We start from the raw sequence: 26,059 nt of genomic DNA, 5'->3' as shown, positions 1-26,059 counted from the left end.
CTGGTTTGGTTAGGGTTGGGTTTAAACCTCAAACTACTCGAGTAGGTTTGGAAAAGTTGCACTTCACTGGTCACGTACCATGCTAAAAACTTAACGCTGCATTTCTATAGCAACTCCTGGCAGAAAGGGAGATTCAGGTTTTGACTCTTGGTAAAAGCTGGTAAAACATTCAGCCACTAGTTAGCTAGTTGAATGAGTGCATAGCATGCTGGCGCCATTCCTAAAGGTGAGAAATGTGTGCTTGTTCCTAATGATCGGCCACTCTGAGTTTCACAACCAGGTTGGATGTGAAAATGTTCTTTAATCCCCATTTCCTGTATTAGCCTCTGAAAGAAGCCGCTCAAATCTACGTCACATTGTAAAATTTACATTTATGGAGTCAGCCATCTTTGCTCATGACCGGGTAAGGCTGCTAGCAGAGAGTCCATCTCTGCTAGCAGAAGCTAATTGTTAGCATTAGCAACCCCACCACACAGCAGAACTCCTTTAGGCTGGTGTTAATCAATGTTGAATTTTTTTACTCTAGAAAAAAGGACGAATGCAGCGTCCCTGGTATCCTGGCAGGCCATGTGAGTTTATAGTCTGGCCACGACCCATAAACCGACTCAGCCAAGGGGCGGGATCTACAGTCGTCTTTCAAACGGTCTCCACGTGCTATTGGACAACAAACAGCGTGAAGTACTCACCGCTACAGGTGTCAGTCAATGGAGCAGTCCGTCATACGCTGTACAAGAAGACTCAAATACATCTTTTATATTTTTACTTTTTTATAAAGGACCTCCGTACCTCTATCTGCTCTGGGCCCAACTAAATAATCCAAAGTTGATGCCAAAGCCATCTCAAATGAGCTGTCGCCATCAGTTGTTTTGCTCAATCGCATGATCCCGCCCACCAAACCGATAAAGCGCTGTGATTGGCCCACTAAACTACCGAGGCTCCTGTGGAGCCGGGCTAGACCGAAGAGCAGAATCGTGGTGTGGTCTGTCCAGATATTTGCTCTACGTTCCAGGAGGATCTGGCAGGACTTGTCATTTCTAACCCAGGAAATAGTTGTTCCCTAACCCTAACCATGATTTATTTCTAACCCTACCAATGCAGAGGACACTGTATTAGCTAAGAAACAAATTCTTGAGTCTAGATGATAAAATGTGTAATTTTTTCTCATCATGCAGCCCTAAATTAAAAGCTCTAATCCAGAATTAAAGCCCTTCTGATATTGTTTCATAATCTACCTAGAGCTTCTGAAGTGAACATGAGCTGGGCACAAACTGGGATGGACTTCCTCATGAAAGAGTTGCTAGATATTTAAAATCCAGGAGGCGTGAAGAATTCTGCATTGACGAATCGCTAGAATAATAAAACCTAGCGCTGACTGATGGTGTCCACGCCACGGTGGACTCTGAAGATGGATTTCTGCTAAAACAGGTTTTCAAATAGTTCTAAAGCAGTTTTTCTAAGCAAGAGTTGACTCTGCTTAGCCTGATTACCTTGGACGCTTCTTCATTCGCAGCTTTCTTTTTTCTAATTTAGCTAATGCTGTTTTGAAAGGACCCCCAGCGTCACCACAGTCTAATGCACACGGCTGGTAAAAGTTTCCGGATGTGACGAGGCCTGCTGTGCTCTGTTCTGATTGGATGCTGACTGAGCAGAGGAGGGGTTTCCCTCGTTTATTGCGGTAGATGCGTTCCAGACCTGGCCGCGATAGGTGAAAATCCGCCATGTAGGGACACCATATTTAAAGTATTTATTTAACAGGTATGTATTCAGTATTCAGACTTTTAAAACCCTCCCTTTACATAGTACTGTATTTTTACTTGGTTTTTTTATAGTTTTATTACAAATAGTGCATTTTATGATGAAATGATGGAAAAAAACTGGAATGTCTTGATATTTCGCATAGAAAAATACCGCGAATCAGCGAATTTCCCTTGAATAAGGCTCCAAAGAAAAAATCCGCGAAGTCGTGAATCCGCGATAAACGAACCGTGAAGTAGCGAGGGATCACTGTATTCATAAATAATTAAGAAGTTGCAGAGAGGTCATCAGAGTTGATGCTCGGGCTTCTTTGATGTCTATTTTGAAAATTTAATGGGACTTTACGGACTTTTGAATTTTTATGCTCGCGATTGCCCCCTCAGGCCAAAAGTGTAATGGCAGCTTCAATAGTAGGCTCGTGTGCGAGGCGCGCATGCTGTACGTGCACACTCCTTAACGAAAATAACAGCTGAGACAGTCCCGTGTGTGGGTGTGTGGGGTGGGGGGTGGGGGTGGGTGTTGCCCGGAGGACAGAGGACAGGAGAACGCACAGCTAATTAATTAAATAATGTGGTTCTGTACCTTTCTCTTCAGCACAGCCGACAAAGGTTTAAGATGGGTCAGTCCTCCTGCATGCTCAGATCATTCCCTTCCCTTGCTTGAAAAATTGTTCCAAAATGAAAGTTGAACCCACATCTTTTTTATCTGTGAATTCAATGCCGTTCAGCGAGTCTCAAATAAAAATTTGGGCGTCTTACTGTAAAAAAATATACCATTAATGTAAAAAATAAACTCTAAATAAACTATGTTCACATCCAGAATCAAACCCAGGTCTTCCGCACGAGAGTTCAACGTCTTACTTGGTGAGCTAAAGCTCCAGTGATGTCTTTTGTATCTGTAACATTTATATCCTTGATGACAGCTGAAACAACGACAAACCAAAGAACGGTTCGGAGTGAAAATGGCTATTTTGTTGCTAATTTGCAGGAAATATCTAGAAGAAAGTTCTACAGAAAGTAGCTAAGGATCCTCAGAAATGTAGCTAGCTTTGTCACTAGGCGTTAGGAACAGCGACAAAGTGGCACTGCCTCTCTCTCTGCTGCTAAAGCTACGGATAGCAAATGCTACGGGCGATGCCTGAGCGTGAACGCGCATGAAGCAGCCTGCTCGACCCGAGCATCTCTCTTTTTCTGTGATTTTACAGAAAAACAGGCAATCACAGTAAAAATGCCAGGGCTCATTCTACAGGACCAGGGCATTGCAGGAGAATGTATGAAGAAGACATTTATTATTTCTATACATGTTTTAGCTGTCACACTTCCATAATGTCCCTTTAAACACTCACTTGTCTCTAAACCTTCTAAATAGTTATTTTAAGGTTCCTCAGAACCACGTTTAACCGTCTCCATGAAATGCAGATCTACGACGCTCCTTTTTGTTCATGTGAGCCGCTCTTGTTCTCTTGTTAGGGGTGTGAGTGATGCTGACAGCAGACGACCGCATCGATTCTTGGCCTGTTTCCCACAAAGCTGTTGCGTTGAATTGGAGGAGGTTGCTAACGTATCAGCCTTGCCTCGTGGTAATCCTTAATAAAAACTGAAAGAATACAGAGGATCCTTTCTGCCGACTGAAGCGCGTCTCCACAGGCGGCGACTTAACTCGACGCCAAAAGGTTTTTTAAGGCTCAACAAGCAGAAACTCATGGAGAAGTCGTCCATCCAAATTTCAATGAAAGCAAAGTGAATCATTGCAGCACAAAGGTTACAGTAAAGCCCTGTGGTTAAATGAATCACTCTGTTGCTCTGAAGACACTTTTTCTTATTTTTAAATGTTGAAAAATTTCCTTTTTTTCCAGGTTTATGAAAGGGGAACCAACGTGGAGCAGTTTGTGACGCGTTTTCTTCTGAAGGAATCTGCCAATCAGATCCAGTCCCTGCTGAGCTCCGTGGAAAGTGCTGTGGACGCGATCGACGAGCAACACGGCCAGTTGGGGTGAGCCGGCGAGGCTATCGCTAGCTGCCACGTGTGAGATGGGGAAGTGTGTGTGTGCGTGTGTGTGTGTGTGTTTGCATCACTTTCGTAGCATAATGTGTAAAACTCTGATTGTCAGCGGCTGTAATGGAAACCAGGCTGTGTCTCAGGCTCACTTCCTCTCTGGTTAAAACATCTGTCACTCTCGTGCGTGCACACAGTTCATCACATTTTCTCTCACACGCCCCTCTTCTGCTCCATTCGGATCGAAATCTTGTTTCTGTCTTTAAACTCCTGTTTCTGGCTTTCTTTCTCCGTGTTTTAGTCACCAACCTGCTAAAGTCAGTCCACGCACGTCGGAGAAGCGCCACCAGAACACCGTTCCTGATTATCCCCCCAACAACAGAGTGAGCGCAAGGGAGGCCGTCAGGACCGTCAACACGGCTTCAGGTGATGCCCGCCAACACACTCGTGTTCCGCCTGGATGCCCGCTGTCATCTGCTCGTGAGAGTTTTCATCAGTCGAGACGAGCACAAATCAAACTCTTGACTGCAGCTCAGCAGTTTTTATTCACCGCTCTCATCCATACATCATTTACTCGCTCGTTTTACAATCAGCCGCCTGCACACCCTCGCAGGAGGTTGGCTTTGGTGGAAAAGGCTGTGTAGGGAAATCTTTCAGGAGGTGAGAGGGTGAAGAGGGGGCGATTGAAAAGGGGAGAAGAGTGGAAAACCTGGGGGGTTAAAGGAAGGTGTTGGCCCTTTCTCTGTCAGCAGTCGGCTGCAAAAACCAGCAAGTCACTGAGAGATTATCAGCCCTACTGGGCCTTCACTTAATCTCACAGGTTTGTATGTTTGTCTTTGAGCATTTTAATATTTTAACTCAAACGCAGAAAAAAAAACATCAAAATAGCAAATTAAATAAATAAAATCTTTATAAAAGATTATTAATCAAAGCAGAAGATTTCAAATATACCATATTTATTGATAAACTGCAGGTAACCATGGAGACGGGATGATGGAGAGCAATAGAAATTAGTTTGCATTAGTTGAGTTTACTGCGCAAGAACTTCTGTCTAAAGTCGTGGAGAAGCTGGAGGTAGATGGTGGTTTTTTCTGGACCCTGTGAGATCCCGCGGGCCGAACCAGAACTGGCATCACAGATCGTGCTTCCCGTGTGGTTTGGCAGCAGAACGAGGTGAAGACATTTTTGTTTCTGCTTTGTTACCGGAGCTTTGAAACAAGTGAAGCTGCTTTGGAAATGACTGTTTTTCAGGTGTTGGTAGAAATTCGTGTTGCAGCATCCGTCAGCTTTTAGAATGGAGATGAGGTTTGCTCATCTTTGGACACAGAACATTCCAGAATCATCTGTTGGGTCCAAACAAACACAACCAAAGAGGTCTCACTTGTCACGCAAAGGTTTTAATCTCCAAGCTTTAAAAATAAAGAAACTAACCGTAATTATGGTCCATTATAAGGATTATAAAAGAGAAAAGGCAACAAGTGAAAAACCAAGGCTCTTGATTATCACTATAATGCCTTAATTATCACACTTAATTAGCTCATTTCTACATTCATAAAGCCTTCGTTCATCAGGATTAGCACTTGCAGAGGCTGAGTGCCAATTTTAATTTAATAAAATATCGTAGAAAAATCTAATTGTCGTATTAAAAGTAGTCCAAAATATGGAACCACAGCTGAAACATTAAAATTATTGGAGCATTTACCTATAATTAGAATAATGGCTCATAGAGTAAAAAAGGTTTTAAGCTTTAAGGTTCCTGTTTCTATTCTGGTAAACCTTTCTGTGGTCTCTTCCTCGTCCTTCACCAGATTTCTATTGACATCTCTTGCTCACCTTGACACTTTGCACCCCATCGAGCAAATTGCTGCCTGGGGAAATGACACTTGAAAGGTTGTTGAGATGTGACATCACTTTACTGTTAAGCGCGCCTGGCGGGGAACACCCAGCCGTTCAGGTGGGAGCAACGCCTGAAAGGGCCGAGCCAACGGTTCTCAGTCTTCTACTAAACGTTACTGACAAGTGTTGGTTGAAGGTGAAGGATGTTGTTGTTTCAGGGTCAGAGAAGTGAAGGATGAACGTTGTGGTAAAGACAGGCTGTGATGGATGAGTTCTACGGATCTGAAGCCCGGTGTTGGTACCAGATCTGCTCGGGGCTCAGCGCTTGTCAGTGATGTCACACTACACGATTTGCTCGTTCAGGTGGAAGGTTTTGGTTGCAGGACGGTGGGCTTGGTTAGCCAGATCAGGCCAGGGTTGTCCCAGGGATGAGTTTACATCTGATGCTTGGTCCAATAAACAAGCCCGGACTGCGCCGTAAAGAAAGGCACCTGCTATAAACTCTAATTCATTTACTCAGGGAAAAAAGGACTTTTGGGTGATTCTTATGAAATGGGGTGTGGTTTGAAATAACTTTATTGAACAAATAGCAAGTTTACAACATAAGAACAAAGTAATTCAACACTTGTGTAAAAAGCCAGTGATGTTGAGCATGTAAATACACGAAAACGTTGTTTTTATAGCCTTTTTGTTAGCTTGTTGATTTTAGTGCAAAAAATGTAACCCAGGAAAAAAAAAAAAGAAACAGGGATAAAACAGAAATGAAACGCATCATATAAAATGATATTGTTACCTTATTTTGTTGGTGGAAAGTTGAAAGAAAGAAATTGATCTTTTATATATCGCCTCTCAAGATGAACAAAAGTCCCGTTAGTTGTTACGCACACAGGTGTGTGTGCAAAATTTGTTCTCTGTTTTACACCCATCCCTGTGAGAAGCAGTGAGATGCAGACATGACTGCGCTCGGGAACCATTTGGTGGTTTAACCCCCCACTCGAACCCCTTAACACTGAGAGTCGAGCGGGGAGGCGTTGGCGTAGCTGTCTCAGGGCGGGCACTCTGCCGCTAAACCACTGAGCTGGTAAAAGTGAACTTGCAATGCTCTCTGCATGCTTTATGCTCACAGGTATGTTTTTCTGGGCATCAAATGTACGTTTATTTTCAATTGAGTTTATTTATAAAGCGCCAAATCACGACAAGAGTCATCTCAAGGCACTTCACATAATAAACATTCCAATACAGGTCAGTTCATTAAGCCAATCAGAAAAAATGTTTCCTATATAAGGAACCCAGCAAATTGCATCAAGTCACTGACTAGTGTCAGAGTCTTTACAGCAATCCTCATACTAAGCAAGCATATAGCGACAGTGGAGAGGAAAACTCCCTTGTAACAGGAAGAAACCTCCAGAGAACCCTGGCTCAGTTTAAGCAGCCATCCACCATGACTCACTGGGGATCGAGAAGACAGAGCGCACACACACACACGCACGCGCGCACGCACGCACGCACACACACACACACACACACACACACACACATTTATATGTTCGGCAAACATTTTCATACAAAGCAACTAATTACAACATAAAAACATTTTAATGTTAATAATTAAACCTGCAGTAACAACTGAATGAATAAATAGGATTTGACATCTAGAAAAGTTTCTAAAGGGTATTTTGATTATTTTAGTGAGGACGATTTCTCATTCGTTAATCTAAAGGGGGCGGGACCTAAAACCTGTACTGGAACCGACCACTAGGGGGGATGGAGGATTTATTCCTGCCTTTAGCTTCTGTGATCTGTTCCTGGATTTAGATGATTAGTATTAGGCCCAATCTCAACACTCACACTGCGCCCAGCAGACTTCAGCAACGTGCACTTGGAGAAAGTGTGCAGTAGGGTTCGAGTGCGTAGTTCACAAGTGTGCCAAAAAATTGCTGAATTGAGACGGGGAGCATTGCGTCATCGATCGCAACGCATGCCGGGGTTCTGGTCGCTGTGATCAATCAATCGTCCTAAAATTAACTAATTTCATTACAGAATACATATTTTCAGAAAAGGAACTTGAGCCTTTTTTCCTGCTGCAATGACTTGTGGGTAATTCCCTTGCCCGAGGTCCGCCTCACTGCAGACTTGGATGAAGTGCAGATTAAGGGTGCAATAGGGGCGTGGCCAAATTCCGCACTTGAGAATGGGGACACCCTACGCACTCGCACCCCTGGCCGGGAACGCACAAACGAAGGGCGCGAGGGTGCAAGTGCGAGTGTTGAAATTGGACCTTAGTATGTGATAAAATGTCACTCAGACCACCGCCCTCTGTGGCCAGAATATCGCATTTGCAACTTCAGAGTGCTAGTCCAGTCTGTTGGATTTAGAAAAAAGTGTAGCTGACACACCTTCCAGCACGTGATTACAGCTGATTGTTTTATTTAGTGATGAACCGCTCCTGTAGACACTAGTGAAGGCTGGGGAGACGTTTCAGCTGTGAGATTAAGGTGTTAAAAGATGAACGCACAGCAAGGAGAAAAGTTTTGCTTTTGGTTCTACTAAGTGGACACTAGGGGGTGCTAGATGCAAGCCAAAACTGCCTAGTGTGCCTTTAAGTTTGTGTGCAGCACTGAAAATCAAAAAATCAGTTCAGAGCACCGCTATATTTATGTAGAATTAGGAGATTTCTTATCAAGAGTGGTTGTAAATGTTTTTATGCTTTCTGTAAAGTTTGTCTCTTGTGTTAAACTCTGTGTTTGCTCCATGAAGCCTTGTCCTGGAGTCGGTTCCTCGTGTTGCTGGATGTTGAGATGAGTTTCTATTCATGGAAAGGATTTAGATCCTCCATCACGGAGGTTTTCTGTGACGTTCCGGCCAAACTCGCCAGTGTGTTTCTGTTTCCTGTAAGAACAAACTTGACTTTGGCCGGTTGGGAAGTGATGCCTTTTTCTGTCTTTGCAGCTTCTTTCTTTTGTTTCTTTTGCTTTGAAAGCTCCTTTAAAGAAATCTTTCCCTCCGTTTGCAGAAATCAAATCCAAGTGCAAATAGAACTGAAACCAACTCTTTCCTGAAAATGAAGTTAGATTTAAAGGATTTGTAGCTTATAATAAAAGGATGTTATTGAAAGTGACTCCAGCTTCTGGCCGGAGACATTTCTTCTGTTTCACCGGCCTCTAAAGGCTTAAAACTCATTCTGTCTGCAAATTCAGATCCTCTGCCAAGCGGAAAGTTTCTGGGATAAATGATGAACTCTTACAGTAAAATGTGTGAATTTGGACGCGTTTAGCGGTTTTCATTGGTTCCTTTTGCAGCGCATTTAGCTCAGAAACACTAAAAAAGCCTAGCTTCAGAACATAAATACATTTTGGATACGTTGGAATTTATACTGATGGAAGTAAATGTTTTGAGTCAGACTTGGCGGCCAGTTGTTATAGATTTACGTGAAAACATGTAGATCAAAAATTTTTATCTTGATTTGTGTGAATGCAAGTATGGTAAATGGTCATTGATTTGATATAGCGCCCTCTAGAGCCCTAGAGCCCCCCCAAGGCGCTTTATGACACACTTTCAGATGCTGGTGGTGATGAGCTGCAATGTCCAGGGACACTGACAGAGGCGAGGCTGCCGAACACCGGCGCTGCCGGTCCTTCCGACCACCACCAGCAGGCAAAGTGGGTTAGGTGTCTTGCCCAAGGACACAAAAGCAGCAGGGGAGCTGGGATAGATCCTGCAACCTCCATTTACTGGGCAACCTGCTCTACCTCCTGAGCTACTGCTGGCCCAATTATATAGAAGGATGTGTGCCTATGGTAAAAGGGAAATCTGTGGGATATATATACAGAAAAGGGAATAAATGGGTAGAGAAAGTATGGAAATCTATGAATATATAGATGTAGAGAGATGATTCTGGAATAAAAACTGCTGATATGTTTTCATGCATTCTCACTTTTAAAAAATATGTTTCTAATTTTTATACACCTATAATTATTTTTCCATTTAATGGTAAAAAGTTATAATTATTTGCATGAACCACTGCTGGAAACAAACTTTCCAGAATGTTATTCCCAAGGGATTAATAACATGTATCCAAATCTGAATCTAGAGGTTTAGAAATGAAACGAGCAGACATTTCTGATGGATGCTTCTTCTCTAAAAGCATCAGACAAGCTTACTGAAGAGACTCTGAGCAAAATGTGTTTTTATTTCCTACCTATTCTGATTGTTTTTCTGCGGTTTTAATTGAAAGAGGAAGTTCTAAGCTCTGTTTAAAGCCCGTCCTGTGTTTTACTCTCTGCTACGGTCTGTTTGTGAAAAGGCTGCGTTTACATCAAAAGCCTTTTTTCCCGTCTGCTAACGAGCGCTGTTCAGTGCCGATAAACTCGACTCAACAAACATCCTTAATGGGAACGTAGCTGCATTTTTTATTCCTGTTGGTTTTGTGTCCTCCACACTTCAGCCGTGCACCACTCAGACGTGCGATTGTCGTAAATATTGGAGGCTTTGCTCGTTTCTTTCCCCAAGAACAGAAATCTCAGCACTGAGGTATTCTACTGGACTTGCTGATCTAATCATTCCAAACTGGGAAGGTTTTAAGACGGGTAGAGCCGCTATCTAGCATGTTTTAGAGGTTTCCTCGCTTCAACACACCTGATTTTTTCAGCAGGTGATTAACGGGGCTGCTGGACAGGTGAATCAGCTGTGTAGAAGCAGGGAAACCACTCCAGGACCAGGGTTCCCTACCCCTTTAAGATCCACGTGTGACCGATGCTGGTCAAACTGGCAGGTTCAGAGGTGGGTTTGATCCACAAGGAACTCGAATGTCAGTGATGATCGCTACTGGTGAGAGCTAACTACCAGGTTTGCATTAATACACGGTGACATGTACGTCTAAACATTTGTTTGGGAACAATAAAATCTACTTCATTCATAAATGGAGTCATTATAACTGAAATAGATGCAGCCAATCCAACGTCTTTTATTTTGTGCCTTTAAGTCAAAGTTCTGTATAACAGAACTTCCTCCTCCCGTGATGTGTAGGTGTGACCTCTGTGTGTGTGTGTGTGTGTGTGTGTGTGTGTGTGTGTGTGTGTTAATGTTTTATACATGTTAATTTCTCAACAGCATCATTGAGATCTTAGTTGTAACTAATCTCTAAGTTACCACAGCTATCACATCCGATCACACACACACACACACACACACACACACACACACACACACACACACACACACACACACACACATGCACTGTGGTCTGCGACGATTCCACATCATCCCATCTTATTGTTGCAGTGACAGAAAACCTGAGACTTAAGTAGGAAAAACGGGTGCAGTTTTCAGTCATCACAGCTAAATTCTACTTAACTAGCTTCCTGTTAGTGATCCACTCCCAGAGAAACCCGACGTCTGGAGTCTGAAGGATGCTGCTGGTGGGGACATCCCCTCCATGTTCACAGCAAGAGCCTCGGACCATCCCTTCATCGTTTAGCATGTCCTCCAACTTCGCTCCTTACAGCTCTGTTTGAGTCGGGAAAAGCAGATTGATTATAACTCCCAAATCCTCTCTTCCTTGTTATTTATATCGCTTTACGCACACACAAGGCTGCCATTACATCACAGCTTTTAAGTTGTAGTGTCTCATATAAAGAGGTGTGTGCATGTGTGTGCGTGTGTGCGTGTGCGTGTGCGTGTGTGTGTGTGTGTGTGCGTGTGTGTGTTCCCTTTGAGAGTTTTTTAACTGAGGGATGAGACAAAACGAGTGGGAGAGGTGAAGGGAAAATCAGGAGTGAATTATGTAAAAAGATGCAAAAGAGGGGAAAAAAAGCTGAAAACCCCAATTTGAAGGAAAAGGTGATTGTTTTTGTGGTGAGCAGCGCTCCGGTGAATATCTGCCAAACCCATCGATCACCGGGGTTCAGCTGTGAATCTCCCGTGGTTTTTATTTGATTTCACACTCAGGTTTATGGGTCTGATTAAAGAAGAAAAATGACTGATGATGAAATTGACCAAAAGTCATGGAACAAAAAGCTAAAATGGATCGCCGCCCTGAATTTTTTTCTTTCTTCCTCCAGAAGTGACGCTAACTAAAGATTACCTGGAAATGGCGCTCTGACACCTCGAGACATCCACTAAGGTGTTTGTTTGTGTCTGTGCGCGTGCACGTGCGCATGCACTAGCCATTTTGATTCTGTTGGTTTAAGTATCGGCAGACTCGGTGATGCAGCTTCCCAATTCAAGCTCAATTCAATTCAAGTTTATTTACAAAAGCACCAAATCAGGACCAGAGTCATCTCAAGGACCTTCACATAATAAACATTCCAATACAGGTCAGTTCATTAAGCCAATCAGAAAAAAAGTTTCCTATAAAAGGAACCCAGCAGGTCGCATCGAGTCACTGACTAGTGTCTGACTAGTGTCTGACTAGTGTCTGAGTCTTTACAGCAATCCTCATACTAAGCAAGCGTGCAGCGACAGTGGAGAGGAAAACTCCCTTTTAACAGGAAAAAACCTCCAGAGGATCCTGGCTCAGACACACACACACACACACACACACACACACACACACACACACACACACACAGTATTTTTCCATGGTTGCATTGTGATTTCTTAGTAAATATTCTATTAGGTGAGAGACAAACTTTATTGTATTTATCCTAGTGGATCTATAATTAAACGGGTAAACTAGTAGTAGCACATTAGGTAGGTAGGGACAATGTTTAGGCGGTTAGCAGCAGTGCTCAACAAGACTAAACTCTGAATTGAGAGGATTTTTTGAACCGTCCCTCGTAGCATCCTCCTCTGTAGTAGAAGCATTAGCACCTTCCTGGAGGCTTTGTCCTTCTCTCCATCTCTTCCCTGCAGTGCTGTACATGTCCACCATGGACCTCAGGGCTTCCAGGGTTAATGGGGAATCTACTTTTTGCCTCAGTAAAAAATAAAACACAGAAAAATTCTAAAAGATCATTTATTTAGCAGATGCATTAAGTTGTGAGCGTTTGGTAGTGACTGAAAGAATGAGAGGGTGGATACAAGCGGCTGAAATGAGTTTTCTCTGCGGGGTGTCTGGGCTCTCCCTTAGAGAGAGGGTGAGAAGCTCGGTCATCCGGGAGGGGCTCAGAGTAGATCTGCTGCTCCTCCACACCTCACCCTGTAATAATCACAGGTGTGTTTATTCAAATGTGTGCTTGCGATTACTCCAAATGAGCTTCAGATCTTTAGAGCTGCATGTGAATGTTGAGACTCTTATTGTGAAGGATTAAAGGAAGTTCTGAGTTCCTCTGGACGCTGCTACAGAAGGAGCTAAGAGGCTTGTTTTAGGTTTTTATTGTGAATTTTTATTGGAATTTTCCAGGTCTTTTTGGTGAGTCGAGGGCTCGTTTAGTTGGAGCGTAGCTGAACTGGGCGGATGCACGAACTCTTCCGTAAGGACTGCCTTTTACTGCTCATCACCTGGAGTCTTTGGAGCTTCTCTCGTCTTGCAGTATAGAATGTTTTGCTGAGCGTCGTCGAGATTTCCAGACTTCCTGCTGCGCGTCCAGACTTTGGGATTGGCTCAAGTTTCCCTTTTGGTTGAAAATTTCTGAGCGCGACTTTTTTTCCAGATACTCGATAAGTTGAAGCAACAGTTTTTGGGACAATGGATCCGAGTCGGCACAACCCTCCAGCCGGACACCAGATCGTCCACGCCCGGGGGGGATTCCGAGATGGACCTGGAGACGCTTTTTAACATCGCGATGAACCCGAGCAGCAGCTACAGCGGCCTGGTCAGGAAACACATTCACTAAGAAGTCCACCTTCCAGAATAAGCAGCTTCGACCCAAGCAGCCACCAAAACCCCCTCAGATACACGACTGTGATGTCTGCAAGATCAGCTGTGCTGGCCCCCAGACTTACAAGGAGCACCTGGAAGGCCAGAAGCACAAGGAGCACCTGGAAGGCCAGAAGCACAAGAAGAAAGAAACTGCCCTCAAAGTTTCTCAGAGCAGCACCAGCAGCAGTGAAAGTGGAAGCGTGTTGGCCCGCAGCACTCAGAACCAACTTCGCCGTGAACTTTGTGATGTTTCCTGCACAGGTGCTGATGCGTATGCCGCCCACATCCGAGGAGCTAAGCACCAAAAGGTATTAGTCTGACAGGAGGTTCACCTGCTTCTTTGTTTTATTCATTCATTTTAGTTAATAATTAATTACCAATAATAATAATTACCAATTTAATTATTTTCATTGCCCCTAGGAGATCTTTCTGATTTAGGTCACTGTGGTGTTCACATGTTACAAAGTAAATGGAGTAAAGCTTTAAGTTTCCTCACCACACATCTAGCTTAAGAGGTGCACGGTCAAACTGCTGGCTGAAGAGGATTGACCCCATTTGGGCCCCCAAGTAGTGTGCCAGGTTGCACACTTTAATGGCTGATTGGACTTGGGACGCAAGCTGAGGTCTGATCGACCTACAGCTTGCCGCCTCTGAGGGAGGGTGTATAGTGTTTTAAAGGCCGAAACATCCCATGATCCAGAGGAACAATACTGAGGATGCGTCCCAGAAAAATTTTCCTGCAATTCTACCATCCACCGTTAAGTAGATCAAGTACTCGTGTGTTCTTGCACAAGGAAATACCATCTGATCCTGTGTTTTTTGGAATCTAAAGTCATTTATCAGTCAAATCCAAGCAGCTTTGGGTTTTAATGTGATATGATGCAGTCTCTCACAGGAGAGGCTGTCTATGCACGCTACACACAACTAAACTAAAACCATACTTCTTATCCCTTAATTAAAGTACACACACTCACAGAGTGAGAGGAAAAAGTCACGTTGTTGACCGGTTTGTTCATCGATGACAGAGATATTTGACTAGTAATGGCTGACTCTGATTCTGAAGAGTAATAGTCACCCTCTGATAAAGATATATCACTCATCCAGCGAGAAAGTCATGCTGCAGCCTCATGAGAGTAAACAAGTTGCACAAACACGATCTGAAGCTTATTTCATCTTGTGCAGGACATGGTGGTTGTAGAAAGGACGGTAAAAGCATTACCAATGGTGACAGACGTAGTGCCAAAGTAAAAAAAATCTTTAAAGAGCCATGAATAAGGGCCGACACGGTAGAAGTGAAACGGAAAGTAAAAGTGTCACAATTAGGGGTGGGACTCCATTAAAAAAATTAACCTAATTAATTAGAGGCTTTGTAATTAATTTATCCTAATTAATCACATTTTAATCGTTAATGAAAATGTGCCCTCAAAGCAATTTTAAATGGAAAATGAGGCAGAGAATCAAACATTGGGCATGGTTATTATCACTACAAACTTTCATTTGTAAAAAAGATGAAATTGCATTTTAATTATTCACACGTGACGGTGTGATATGAAACGGGGTTTCTGAGCCTTTATATTGTCTCTCAGTCTAGTTGAATTACTGAAATAAATGGACTTTGCACCAGTCCTGGTGCCAGGTCGAGGTCAAACCTCCCTGTAGGAACTACAAGGTAAAAATAAAAAGGATGAACCTTCGTTTAAAAACACCAGATGTTACACAGTCAAGTCATTACAATATCTGTTTTTATCCAACAACGCTGATGCTCCTTGGTAGCTTTTGACTCCACTTTTCAGTCTAAAACCTTCATCTTTGTGTAAATTAAAACTATTCAGAAGCTGAAAAAACCAGTACGCAGTTTTTTTAAGCAAGGGAAACTCAAGTAGGCCAAAATAGTTTTCTTATAGAGCTGCACGGTGAGAAGGTTACTGCTTTTCTACGTGTGGTTAGCATGTCCGTCCTCCCACAGACTAAAAACATACACGCCAGGCTCATTGTGACTAAAATGTCCCTAGTTGTGAGTGTGCATGGCTGCGTGTCCCTGTGATGGACCAGAGACTCGTCCAGGATATCCTCGCCTCTCGCCCAGTGCCTGCTGGAGATGGACGACTATTGGGGAATAAACAGGTCTGAAAACAAGTGACTTGGTTTGAAAAGTCGGGTTTTCTGCCAAACAAAAACTCCGTTAGGTTCATCATGATTGGATGAATGCAGCTTCTAGTGAAGACAGATGTGAAAACCAGCTGAACCAGATTAAAACGCAAAAGACTGCAAACAGCAAGTGACTCGAATCGAGTTTAATTGAGGAGAAAATCAGAAGAGTCGTGTGCTCCTCGCCGTGATTCCTCTCACACTTCTAATGACTGGACCACTTATTTCCACAAGTCCGTGGAAATGGCCTCGTGCTTTCATCTGCATTCATCTCCCTGGTTACAGACTAGGGTGTGTGTGTGTGTGTGTGTATGTAATTAACTGGCTGTTTAAGTTTTTAATGAAGGGTGGGCAGCCTGAGCTCCATTTTGCCGTGCGGCGACCATCGGGGGATGAAACGAGGCCGGCGGTTTGGGATGGAGGAAAAGTAGAAAAATATCTGAGAGGAGAAGGAAGTGTAAAAACACGATGGATGGTCTGGATGGATTAAAGGAAACAATAAGAAAACAAGCTTTACTTCAAGCTTTAATTATCTGAATACATTTTTAAATCTTTAACCAGGAAGTCCTTTGAACTTAAATCTTTTATTAAACAAAAGAAATAGTTAAAAGCTCTAATTGGGCTGGGAAAAAAAAAATAAAAAAAGAAATGGGCGCAGACATCAGCTCTGCAGGATTTAGTGCAGACCTGTTGGGTCATTTCTGTTCAGCTGCTCTGAGTCATTTACTGTCCTTCAGTCCAAGTTGATCAAAACATTTCTGTTGAATGTCTAAAAGTAACAAGTAGAGACGCTCTGCACATAATCTAGTGAGGACCGCTGTCCCCGGGGTGTCCTCCCAGCCCAGAGGGAGGACACCCGGATGCCAAAATCACCTAAACTGACTCCTTATGATGAGGAGGAGCAGCGATGACGGAGAACCTTCCCATATCTCTAAATATGAGTCCAATAACCTCAGACAGGAAGCTGGTTTCAGCTTTCTGGATCCAAGATCTTGTTCCTCCATCCTCGCATCACTGATGATCATCCATGCTAAACCTGAGGGGGCGTGTCTACTGCAGCACAGTGTTTGTTTGTTTTAGGGTTAGGAGATGCGTTTTTTTTTTTTTGTGAGTGGATGCTTTTTGCCGCTGGCTGGAAAAGAAACAGATCTCGAGGAGGGAACTCATATCAACATAACCCGGGCAATGCGGACAAAGCCCCGGCACCAGTCATGACATTCATCTGAAGAGTAAATAAATGAATAAAACGCAGGTGAATTAGCTGCTTTTCACTGGAGTGAAGCAATACATATTTGGAGCAACAAACAATCTGCATGTATCTCAATAAATCTGTAAGATTTGGTCACAAACCAGAAACCTGTTATTAAAGTTATTTTCCTGAACTAAGAGTGATTTAATTTATCGCCTCTGTGTGCCGCAGGCGCCGTGGAGGTGAGGAAAGAAGGCCTGGAGGCTCAGATCAATCGCCTCGCCGAGCTGATCGGACGTCTCGAGAACAAGGTAAGAAAATAAAAAATTCATTAGTTTCGCCTTCTGGTCCTGACTTTAACACAAGTTCACACGACTCATGAACAATAACTCCCATTTATAAAGAACAATACGTTTTTACTAATAATACATTTTATTTAAAAGCACCGTTCATGACACACAAGGACACTTTACAGCAGTGGAAACAAGATAAGGACAGCACAAAAATATCAAACATGAAAGAGAAAATTAATAAATAATAAATAAATGTAACTAGGTGGTAAAAACGTGTCTGAAGAGGTGGGTCTTTAGTTGTGAGGGAAAGACAATTCCAGAGGTGGGGAGCAGAGCGGCTGAATGCTCTACTCCCCATGAGGTGAGCGGGGGGGGGGGGGAGTTTAGGAGCAGAAGAGGAAGGAAGTGAGCGGACAGGAGTGGTGATGTGAAGGAGATTACCCCGGGTTTCCACACAGTGTTGCCAGATGTACGATAATTATCGTATTTGTACCATAATTTTGGGCTCTGTATGATGTACGATCAATAGTTTCAAAAATCCTCAAATGTACGATAATTTCACATTGCATCTAGTAACACCGTCTTTTGCTGTGGCTTTCCCAAGTCCATTAAATAATTTTAAACTGTTCTGAAGTCAGATTTCACCTCAGTGCTTACAGGTTTATGCTATTGTGTCTATTACAAAAACTGACTCTGGAACTAGGTGAGTAGGCTGCTTTGTCATTTATTGGGTCAGTTTTTCCACTGCTGTGATGTTTTGTTGCGTGCGTTTAACCTATGTAGAAATGACATAAATAGGACTGCGCAAATGTGCATATTGTGTCAATGCGTGGAGGTCGGAGTGGTGCAGACACACTCTGCACATTTATAAGCATTATATTACTGGTTTTAAAGATGTTTATTTAAACAGGGCAATATAAAACACCTTCTTTGTTATATTATATTGGAGTGAGAAGTCGTTTATAGAACGTTATTATCAAATTTATAATGTACGATAATTTGTACTGAAAAACGATAATTTAGGCCTCTCTGTACGATATTGTGGGTTTTTGGCAACACTGTTTCCACGGGAGCCGCCAGCAGCACGTCTTGCTCGTGTAAGCTGCTGCTTGGCCCTTCCCACCAGAGACGCGTAGCAGCAGGGGAGCAGCTGTCACCGACCGAGCACGAAGTCACACGAGTGACTTCGTCAGTAAACACAACAACAAGCAGGAGAAAACTACAACATGGTTTGTGTTTTATGTTCTGTCCGTTTTATAATCGCCAATACGGACCTGAAAAACAAAGGAGACCGCTAGCTAGGTGATAACTTCTCACGGGGCCGCATAGTTAGTAACCTTTTTTAAAAGTAAAGCAACCGGAAAACAGTACGTTCTTTATTCTGAAAATCTCGGGAGCTTTGCTCCGTTTCCGCGTCCGATTTCCTGTCTTTCCTTCCCCAAAAATGTCGAACTTGACCTGTTTCAGAGGCGTCGCGTGTAGAAAATAGAACCGGCGCGTAAAGGCCGCGACATGCTGCTCCTGAGACGCGGCCGACTCGAGCTGCTGACGGCTCCAGTGGAAAAGGTTCTGTTGACCACAGCGGTTCCTATCAGCAGCTATGACGTGCTGCTGCAGTAACGTGCTGCTGACGGCTCCCGTGGAAAGCCGGGGTCGGATTTGTTAGATGGAGCCAGGTTATGAGGAGCTTTGAATGCGATGGATTCTCTGTTTGATGGGTAACCAATTAATTTGTTGCGTAAACTAATAATATGAGATAATATCATGAAGTAATAATCAACATTTATAGCGCTTTACACTACCAGAGGGTGACCAAAGTGCTGAACATTTAAAATGAAATTAAGAACAAGTAAAACATTTAAACACTGTAAAAACAATTAAATGTCAAGTAAAAATGTTGAAACCAAGCGCACGTGATCCAATACGGACTACAACGCTCCAGGGTATTCAACAGACCTGCAAAAGTGTGCAATGGTGTGTTTTTAGTCCAGAGTAGCATCAGTAATTATGTGCAGGTAGTTTGTTCCACAGCTTTGGAGCATGAACCATCACCCCACTGTCTGTAATTAGATCTTTGAATGTGTTAATGAAATTGAGCAGAAGTCATGTTTTTGCAATGAGAGACTGTCACAGACAGCAGAAGGGGGGAGACCATGAATACCTTTAAACGCAAACATTAGATCCTAAATTTAACAGAAAAACCTGTGAAAACTGGAGATGTGTGTTGCTGCTATATATATATATATATATATATATATATATATATATATATATATAACAGTATTTTAAATGGGAAATTATTAAACAATCTTAGGAAGCAGGCTGAGGTAGCAAACTCAAAATGCAACAATAGAAGTGCAAAACATTAAAAATAATGTATAATGTTTCAGTGAAGTCCCGTTTCAATTTTTCTGAATAAACTTCGACTCCTGCACACAGCATAGACGTAGAAGAGTAGACGCCGCACCAACCGCTACTGCCAATGTTTGGCTGCATTTTCGTGTTCTACTTTTTATAAACTCTATGGCTAACAGGATGTTTTAGCTAGGCTTTAGCTCCGGAAAAGCTCCGTGGAGATCTGGAGCTAGAATGGCGAAAGAACGCGTTCATAAACCCGTTCACGCACGCCAGGACGAACGTGCTCATTTTTACGTTCGTCAGGCAAAACACGAACGAGTTCAGTTCACGTTCACGGAAAAAACGAACAAATTCACAAACGATCGTTCAATGAACGCATTCGGGCACATCACTGCCTTGGGGTACACCAAAAGGGAGGCTGGCTCTGGATGAGTAGGTGTCACTGACAACGACAGACTTCTATTGACCAGAAACATCTGAACCAGTTTAGTGCCGTGCCACGAATCCCAACATCAGTAATAATTTGTTATTATTTTGTTTTTCTTCTCCAGTTCGGTGTACCTCAGTGAGCTATAGTGACGGCCTAAAGCGGTTTACTGCTGCTAACGTTGGAATAAAAATTAGGTTAGAATAATTTTCAGGCCTTTATGGGAGAAAATATTCCTCTGATATGTTTTTGTTTTTAAATCAAGAGATTAGTTGGTTTCCTTGATGTTTTAGAATAACGATACAGCTTTGATTTCACATGGACCACAGAAATCTCTGCTTCTCTCAGTTTCTAACCGATTTCTGTAAAATGGACTTTATTGATTGAGCAACAACATAATTGTAGCCTCAGCTCAGAGAAAGTGGATCATTTGAGTTTAGCTGATTATTTTTTGTTTTTTGGTCACCTTATGTTGTAGAAATCAGTCACCTTTACTAGCAGAACGTGTTAGCATCGTGGATCTGTGAGGAGCTGGAGAAGAGAGCCAAACGCCCTCAAAGATGTTTCCCTGAGACCATTCCTGATGACGTTCACTCTTGTTCTGAGCTTTTTGGATTGGATGATTGCGCGTTCCTACGGTAATCAGACAGAATCAACACTTATGTTTGTTTATGTATTTTGCAGGCGCTTTTGTCCAAAGCGACTTACAAGCGATAATCGGCATGTTGCCCTTGAGGCTAACAACAACAATAACAACAACTTGACATCACTCAAGGGAAAAGGAGTGAACAGTAGAGAGGGGGAATGGGTGCAGGGAGGGTGCTAGTTTAGAAGATGCTCTCTGAAGAGTAGGGTCTTCTAGTGAACTAGACCAAATTCTTGCTTTGCAAAGTTTGGTCTAGGAACACTCCACTGGAACCTCTGCAGCCCCTAACAGCATTCTGGCTAGCCAATCACAGCTCTCTAGAGGGGTTTCAAACACATGAAGAGCTGTGATTGGTCCATAATGGTGGGCCAGTCATAGTGCTCTATCTGCATAGTGAACAAATCACAGAGCTTTATCCGCTTTGTGGGCCAATCAGGGCACTCTTATTTGCCTGGTGGGTGGGATGATGCAACAGAGTGAAACAAGATGGCGACAGCTCGTTTGAAACGGCTTTTACTTCAATTTTGGACTATTAGAACTTGGGCTTCATTAGAATCAGGAGCAGATAGATGTATTCAAGTGCTTTTTTTGAAGAAAAAAAATATGTTTTCTCCTTCTTCAACTGCGGACCGCCTCATTTACCGATAGCTGTTGCGGTGAGTACGTCACATTCATTGTCCAGTAGCATGCAGAGATAATTTGAAAGACAACGGTAGAACCCGCCCCACAACCGAGAGCCGTCAATGGAGCGTTGCCAGACTAAATGATACATTTATTTAGTCTGACTTGCCAGGCTAAGGGTCTTCAGGAATTTCGTGAAAATTGAAAAGGATGCCCCTTTTCTGGTAGTGCTTGGTAGGTCATTCCACATTTGTGGAACGATGCATGAGAAGAGTCTGGATTGTCCTGAGCGTGGTGTAGGCACTGCTAGCCAACGACCCTGTGATGACCGGAGCGGCCGGGCCGAGACCTAAGCCTTTGCAAGAGGATTCAGGTGGATGGGAGCCGTACTGTCTCGGACTTTGTATGCTAGTGTTAGCAATTTGAATTTGATGCGTGCTGCTAGCGGTAGCCAGTGGAGCTCAATAAACAGAGGGGTGACGTGTGCTCTTTTTGGCTGATTGAAGACCAGACGCACCGCTGTGTTCTGGACCATTTGAAGAGGTCTCACAGTACAGCCTGGAAGACCAGTTAGAAGGGCATTGCAGTAATCGAGGCGGGAGATGACAGTAGATTGCACCAGGAGCTGGGTGGCATGTTGTGTTAGGTATGGTCTGATCTTTCGTATGTTATACAGCACAAAGCGGCATGAACGAGCAACAGAGGCAACATGATCTTTAAAGGTCAGGTGTTCATCAATCACAACACCCAGATTTCGAACTGCCTTTGAAGGAGCCAGAGATAGGAAGTCATTCTGGATTGAGATATTGTGCTGTATGGATGGTTTTGCTGGGATGACAAGTAGTTCAGTTTTAGAGAGGTTGAGTTGGAGATGGTGGGATTTCATCCATTTTGATATGTCAGAGAGACAGTTTGATATTTGTGCAGAGACAGTGTGGTCGTCCGGTGGAAATGACAGATAGAGCTGGGTGTCGTCTGCATAGCAGTGGTAGGAGAAGCCATGTGATCGAATGATCTCACTAGAGCTGGGCGATATGACGATTTTAGACCGTTTTACGATCTACACATCTGACGGTCTGTCATTTTTGAGAGACCGTTTCATCACGATTCACAGCTCTGCTGTTGAATTTCTGCCTCTGAATGAAAAGGGAACTTACCCCAGGCGAATGACACGCCTTTGTTTGACCCTTAACCAATCAGAGTGAGTCATAGTAATATATTTGTGCCCCGCTTGTTTTCACTTGTGTGTGAACAAACATGGCTTCGCCGCGGCTGAGCGACAACGAGGTTTTTGTTCCGAAGAGGAACGCAGGGTTTCCTTAGCGCGCGGCGCTAACAACTTAGTGACGTGACATGTCTCGGAGAAAGCGTAAAAACACGTTTGACGCTTCTTCTGAAGCTGGAAAATAACACCGCTTCTTAAGCAGAGCACGACGTCGCCTCGGCTCGTCCACCCTCTGCCGAGCCGGTGTCGGTACCGGACTGAGCTCGGTCACTGGGTCGCTGGAGCTGCCCCGTGACTGCCTGATGGAAAACCAGCGGGTTTCATCAGACTCGTAGTTTCTTGTTTTTGCTGGGACCCCCTGTATTTTACCGCTCCCTCCTGCAGTCTTCCCCTATTAACATTTAAAATGATTCTGTAAACTCGGTGTATCAATAGAAACAATCTCTGCCTCTGCCAGCTGCAGTAAATGTAGTTTCCAAATAATAAGAGGTGCATTCATCTGTGTATCTCCTTTGATCCGCATTAGTGATATTCTCAGCACCAGAACAGTGAAGCAAAGAAAGATTCCTGAGTTTGTTAGTAATTTTATTTATTAGGTGCATCTAACCTGTTCTATTTTTCTCTGAAATGAGATCAAATCAGTGCTTCTATGGGTTGTCTCCAATCTGCACTGGAAAATTTTACTTTATTTAGAGACTTGTTGCAAAAAATATTCAGAATGCGCAGTTTTTTGCTACCACAAGCGATCTCTGGTCCAGCCGCACATCAGAGCCGTATTTGAGCTTAACTATCCACTACATGAGCAACTGGGAGCTACATAGTATTTTGAACAAGTTAATGTTTGCACAATACGTTTGCAATTGACATGTTTGCACTTTAAATATGTTTACGATTTTAATTTATGTTAAGTTACTTGAAAAGTGAGAAAAACTGATTTTTGTAATTGTTTCTCTCAGGGCTTTTATCATCTCTGGTGTGAGTTTAAAATATAAGTGTGTTAGCACTGTGCTGATTATCCCTAATATGAATAAATGTTTATTTATTCAATGTTTCTCTTCTTTAATACGCAATTGAAGTTATGCTATTCATGGATAAAAAAATCGTGATAAAATCGAAATCGTGATAAAATATTGGAAAAATCGTGATATTCTATTTTTGCCATATCGCCCAGCCCTAGATCTCACCCAGTGAGGTGGTGTACATGGCAAAGAGAAGAGTTCCTAGTACAGAGCCCTGGGGGACACCTGTGGCAAGATGGTGCACGGTAGAGGATTGTCCAAGCCAAGATACACTGAATGATCATCCTGTGAGGTACGATTCAAACCAGGCGTGTGCTTTCTCTGAGATTCCCATGCTAGAGAGTGTGGACAAAAGGAAGCCATGGTTGACAGTGTCAAATGCAGCCGATAAGTCGAGCAGGATAAGCACTGAGGATTTGGCAGTCGCTCTAGCTTCTTTTAAGGATTCCATCACTGCTAACAGAGCAGTTTCAGTGGAGTGGTCCTTTTTGAACCCAGATTGGTAAGGGTCAAGCAGACAGTTTTGTGAGAGGTATTCTGTGATCTGCCTGAAAGCCACCCTTTCAATGATTTTGGACAGAAAACAGTGATTATGGTCAAAGAAAACAGTTAAATGGAACAGAATTGCGTCTCGTGACCGCGGCTTCCACGGCGGTCACGTAACGTCACGTGACACGGGAGATAACGTTATGTTTTATATGTATTAGTTTCAATATAAATATATAATGAGGCTTTTTCTTTTTAAATTGTGTATATGTTTATTAAATTAAAAATGTAAGCGAGTTACTACCCGCTAGCCACCGAAGCTGCAACTGCTAAGCAACTAACCAACCATAGATAACTTCTTTGGATCTAAAAAAAAAACATTTTAAATTAGTTGACTTACTTTTAAACTTGAATATTGTCCCCAACGTAGCTGCCGGCTCCTGATCCGCTGTACTTTTGAAAATACCGCAGTGCATTCTGGGTAATTTTTGACCAAGGCTAGGCTACAAGACACCTCCCATGTATTCTCGCTCAGCTAGCTAAGTGGCTAACAAATGGAGAACACATGCCTCGGTAGAACATGAACATTGGAACACGTCTTGGCGGCTCCCAATGACGTATCTCCTAGGCAACCGGGGCGGGGCCAAGACATCAAGGCAAGGTTCCTTGTCATTGAGAAACACCCACTAGCATGTAGCCACACCTGGCTCCTCCTTCTCAAACCGGGCACCGCCCTGGGCATCCCGTTCTTCCACCAGGTGTGGTCGAAGGTGAACCAGCAATTCAAAACGCCTCCATTTTCCTCCTCCTCCTCCTCCATTCTTACATCCATCTCCTGCATTTCCTGATTCTGATCCAAGGCTCAACATTTCAGGGCTAATGGACCCTCAGCAGTGACTAAAAATAACAAACACAATGTACTGCTGGAGCTGTAAAACACAGGATGAAGGGGGAATGTTTTCCTCCATTACTGTGAAATAAACTGCAGGTTTAAATAAAACTGTTTCTCTTAAAGGTTTAAACGAAACATCAGAACATCAGAAGCACCTTTGAAGAACCTTCTTTAACCTTTAAATCTCCAGAGAACCGTTAAACCCAGCTGATCAAAATAAAACGTAGGAGTGGAAACTTAATATTCCGTCTAAATACAGAAATCTACACTCGCGTACTTATATTTTATTATTGAGATGGGAATATTCACGACTATGGTTATGCAGGCTAGAGGAGAAGACTTTACATCATTTAAGTTTCACACAGAGAATAAAATCATCTTTTATTTTTAGTAACATTCAGACCTTTAAATGTTTTTGTCTGAATAAAAATAATAAAAACAAATTTATCATAATTTTTTAAGAAGTTTTATCTAAATAAAGCTGAAGTCCTTAACTTCTGCACTTTAATTTAATGTACTTTTTATTGAGACAATAAATAAACAATAATGTAAATTAATAAAGCATTAACATATTTTATATGAAGGTAACATTAAAGTAAGGCGTCAATCTTTTTATTCAAACTCTTCCACATTTTTTAGAGTTTTTTTCTTCTGTAGTTTTAAAAGATAAAAACACTCAAATGAAGACTTTCGTGCATTTAGTAATAATCTAATAGTAGTTACCTAAAAATATGGAAATTCACTTTTATTTCAACAAAAGTTTTGTTTTCATTGTATTTATTTCAGTAAAATGTTTTAAAGATGCCTGAAAAATTTGAGTTTCCACATTTTAGGTTTACATTCTTCTTTTTAATTAATATTTTTGTCTAGTTTTCTTCTTTTTCTTGTTTTTCTGTTTTTATTAACAATATTAAATGGATAATATTTGATTAATCAGCTTTGTAGAGCTTTAACTTTTTCACAACTTAATGAATGTTTAAAATATTCAAAGTTTTAACTTAAATAACCCAGGATTACACACACACACACACACACACACACACACACACACACACACACACACACACACACACACACACACACTTGAGGTCATTGTTGGTTTGGCATGAGGATAATCGAAGGCCTTTATTGTCACTGAACACGCCAGCAGCAAGATTTTAAGCAACAAATAAGATGAAAACTTTGCAATGGTTAGAATTTTTTTGACGTTTTAATTATTAAATTTTCTATATTTTTGAGGGTTTTATGCTGCAACATTTATCATTTCTCTCTGACGTTAAAGGATTTCACACAAACGAGGCTGAAAACACAGAATTATTCCTCTAGAGCAGAAGAAATGAATCCACAGAAGAATAGATTTTGTTTTTT

The 26,059-nt window shown here is 42.5% G+C and overlaps 1 protein-coding gene across 2 annotated transcripts in view; it reads left to right on the top strand.

The window, feature by feature from the left end:
* Positions 1-26,059, top strand: part of necab2 (N-terminal EF-hand calcium binding protein 2) — a 146,731-nt gene that overhangs the window by 76,176 nt on the left and 44,496 nt on the right. For both annotated transcript variants that reach the window (XM_015965212.3, XM_015965211.3), the window contains exons 6-8: positions 3,611-3,747; positions 4,052-4,176; positions 16,956-17,035. In XM_015965212.3, coding sequence (XP_015820698.3) covers positions 3,611-3,747; positions 4,052-4,176; positions 16,956-17,035 — 342 coding nt within the window. The remainder of the gene's footprint in view (positions 1-3,610; positions 3,748-4,051; positions 4,177-16,955; positions 17,036-26,059) is intronic.

The sequence above is a fragment of the Nothobranchius furzeri genome, chromosome 4 (assembly GCF_043380555.1).
Source record: "Nothobranchius furzeri strain GRZ-AD chromosome 4, NfurGRZ-RIMD1, whole genome shotgun sequence".
In the NCBI taxonomy this organism is placed as follows: domain Eukaryota; kingdom Metazoa; phylum Chordata; class Actinopteri; order Cyprinodontiformes; family Nothobranchiidae; genus Nothobranchius; species Nothobranchius furzeri.
The sequence above is the reverse complement of the archived record's forward strand: the minus strand, read 5'-3'. Positions and strand labels throughout refer to the sequence as shown.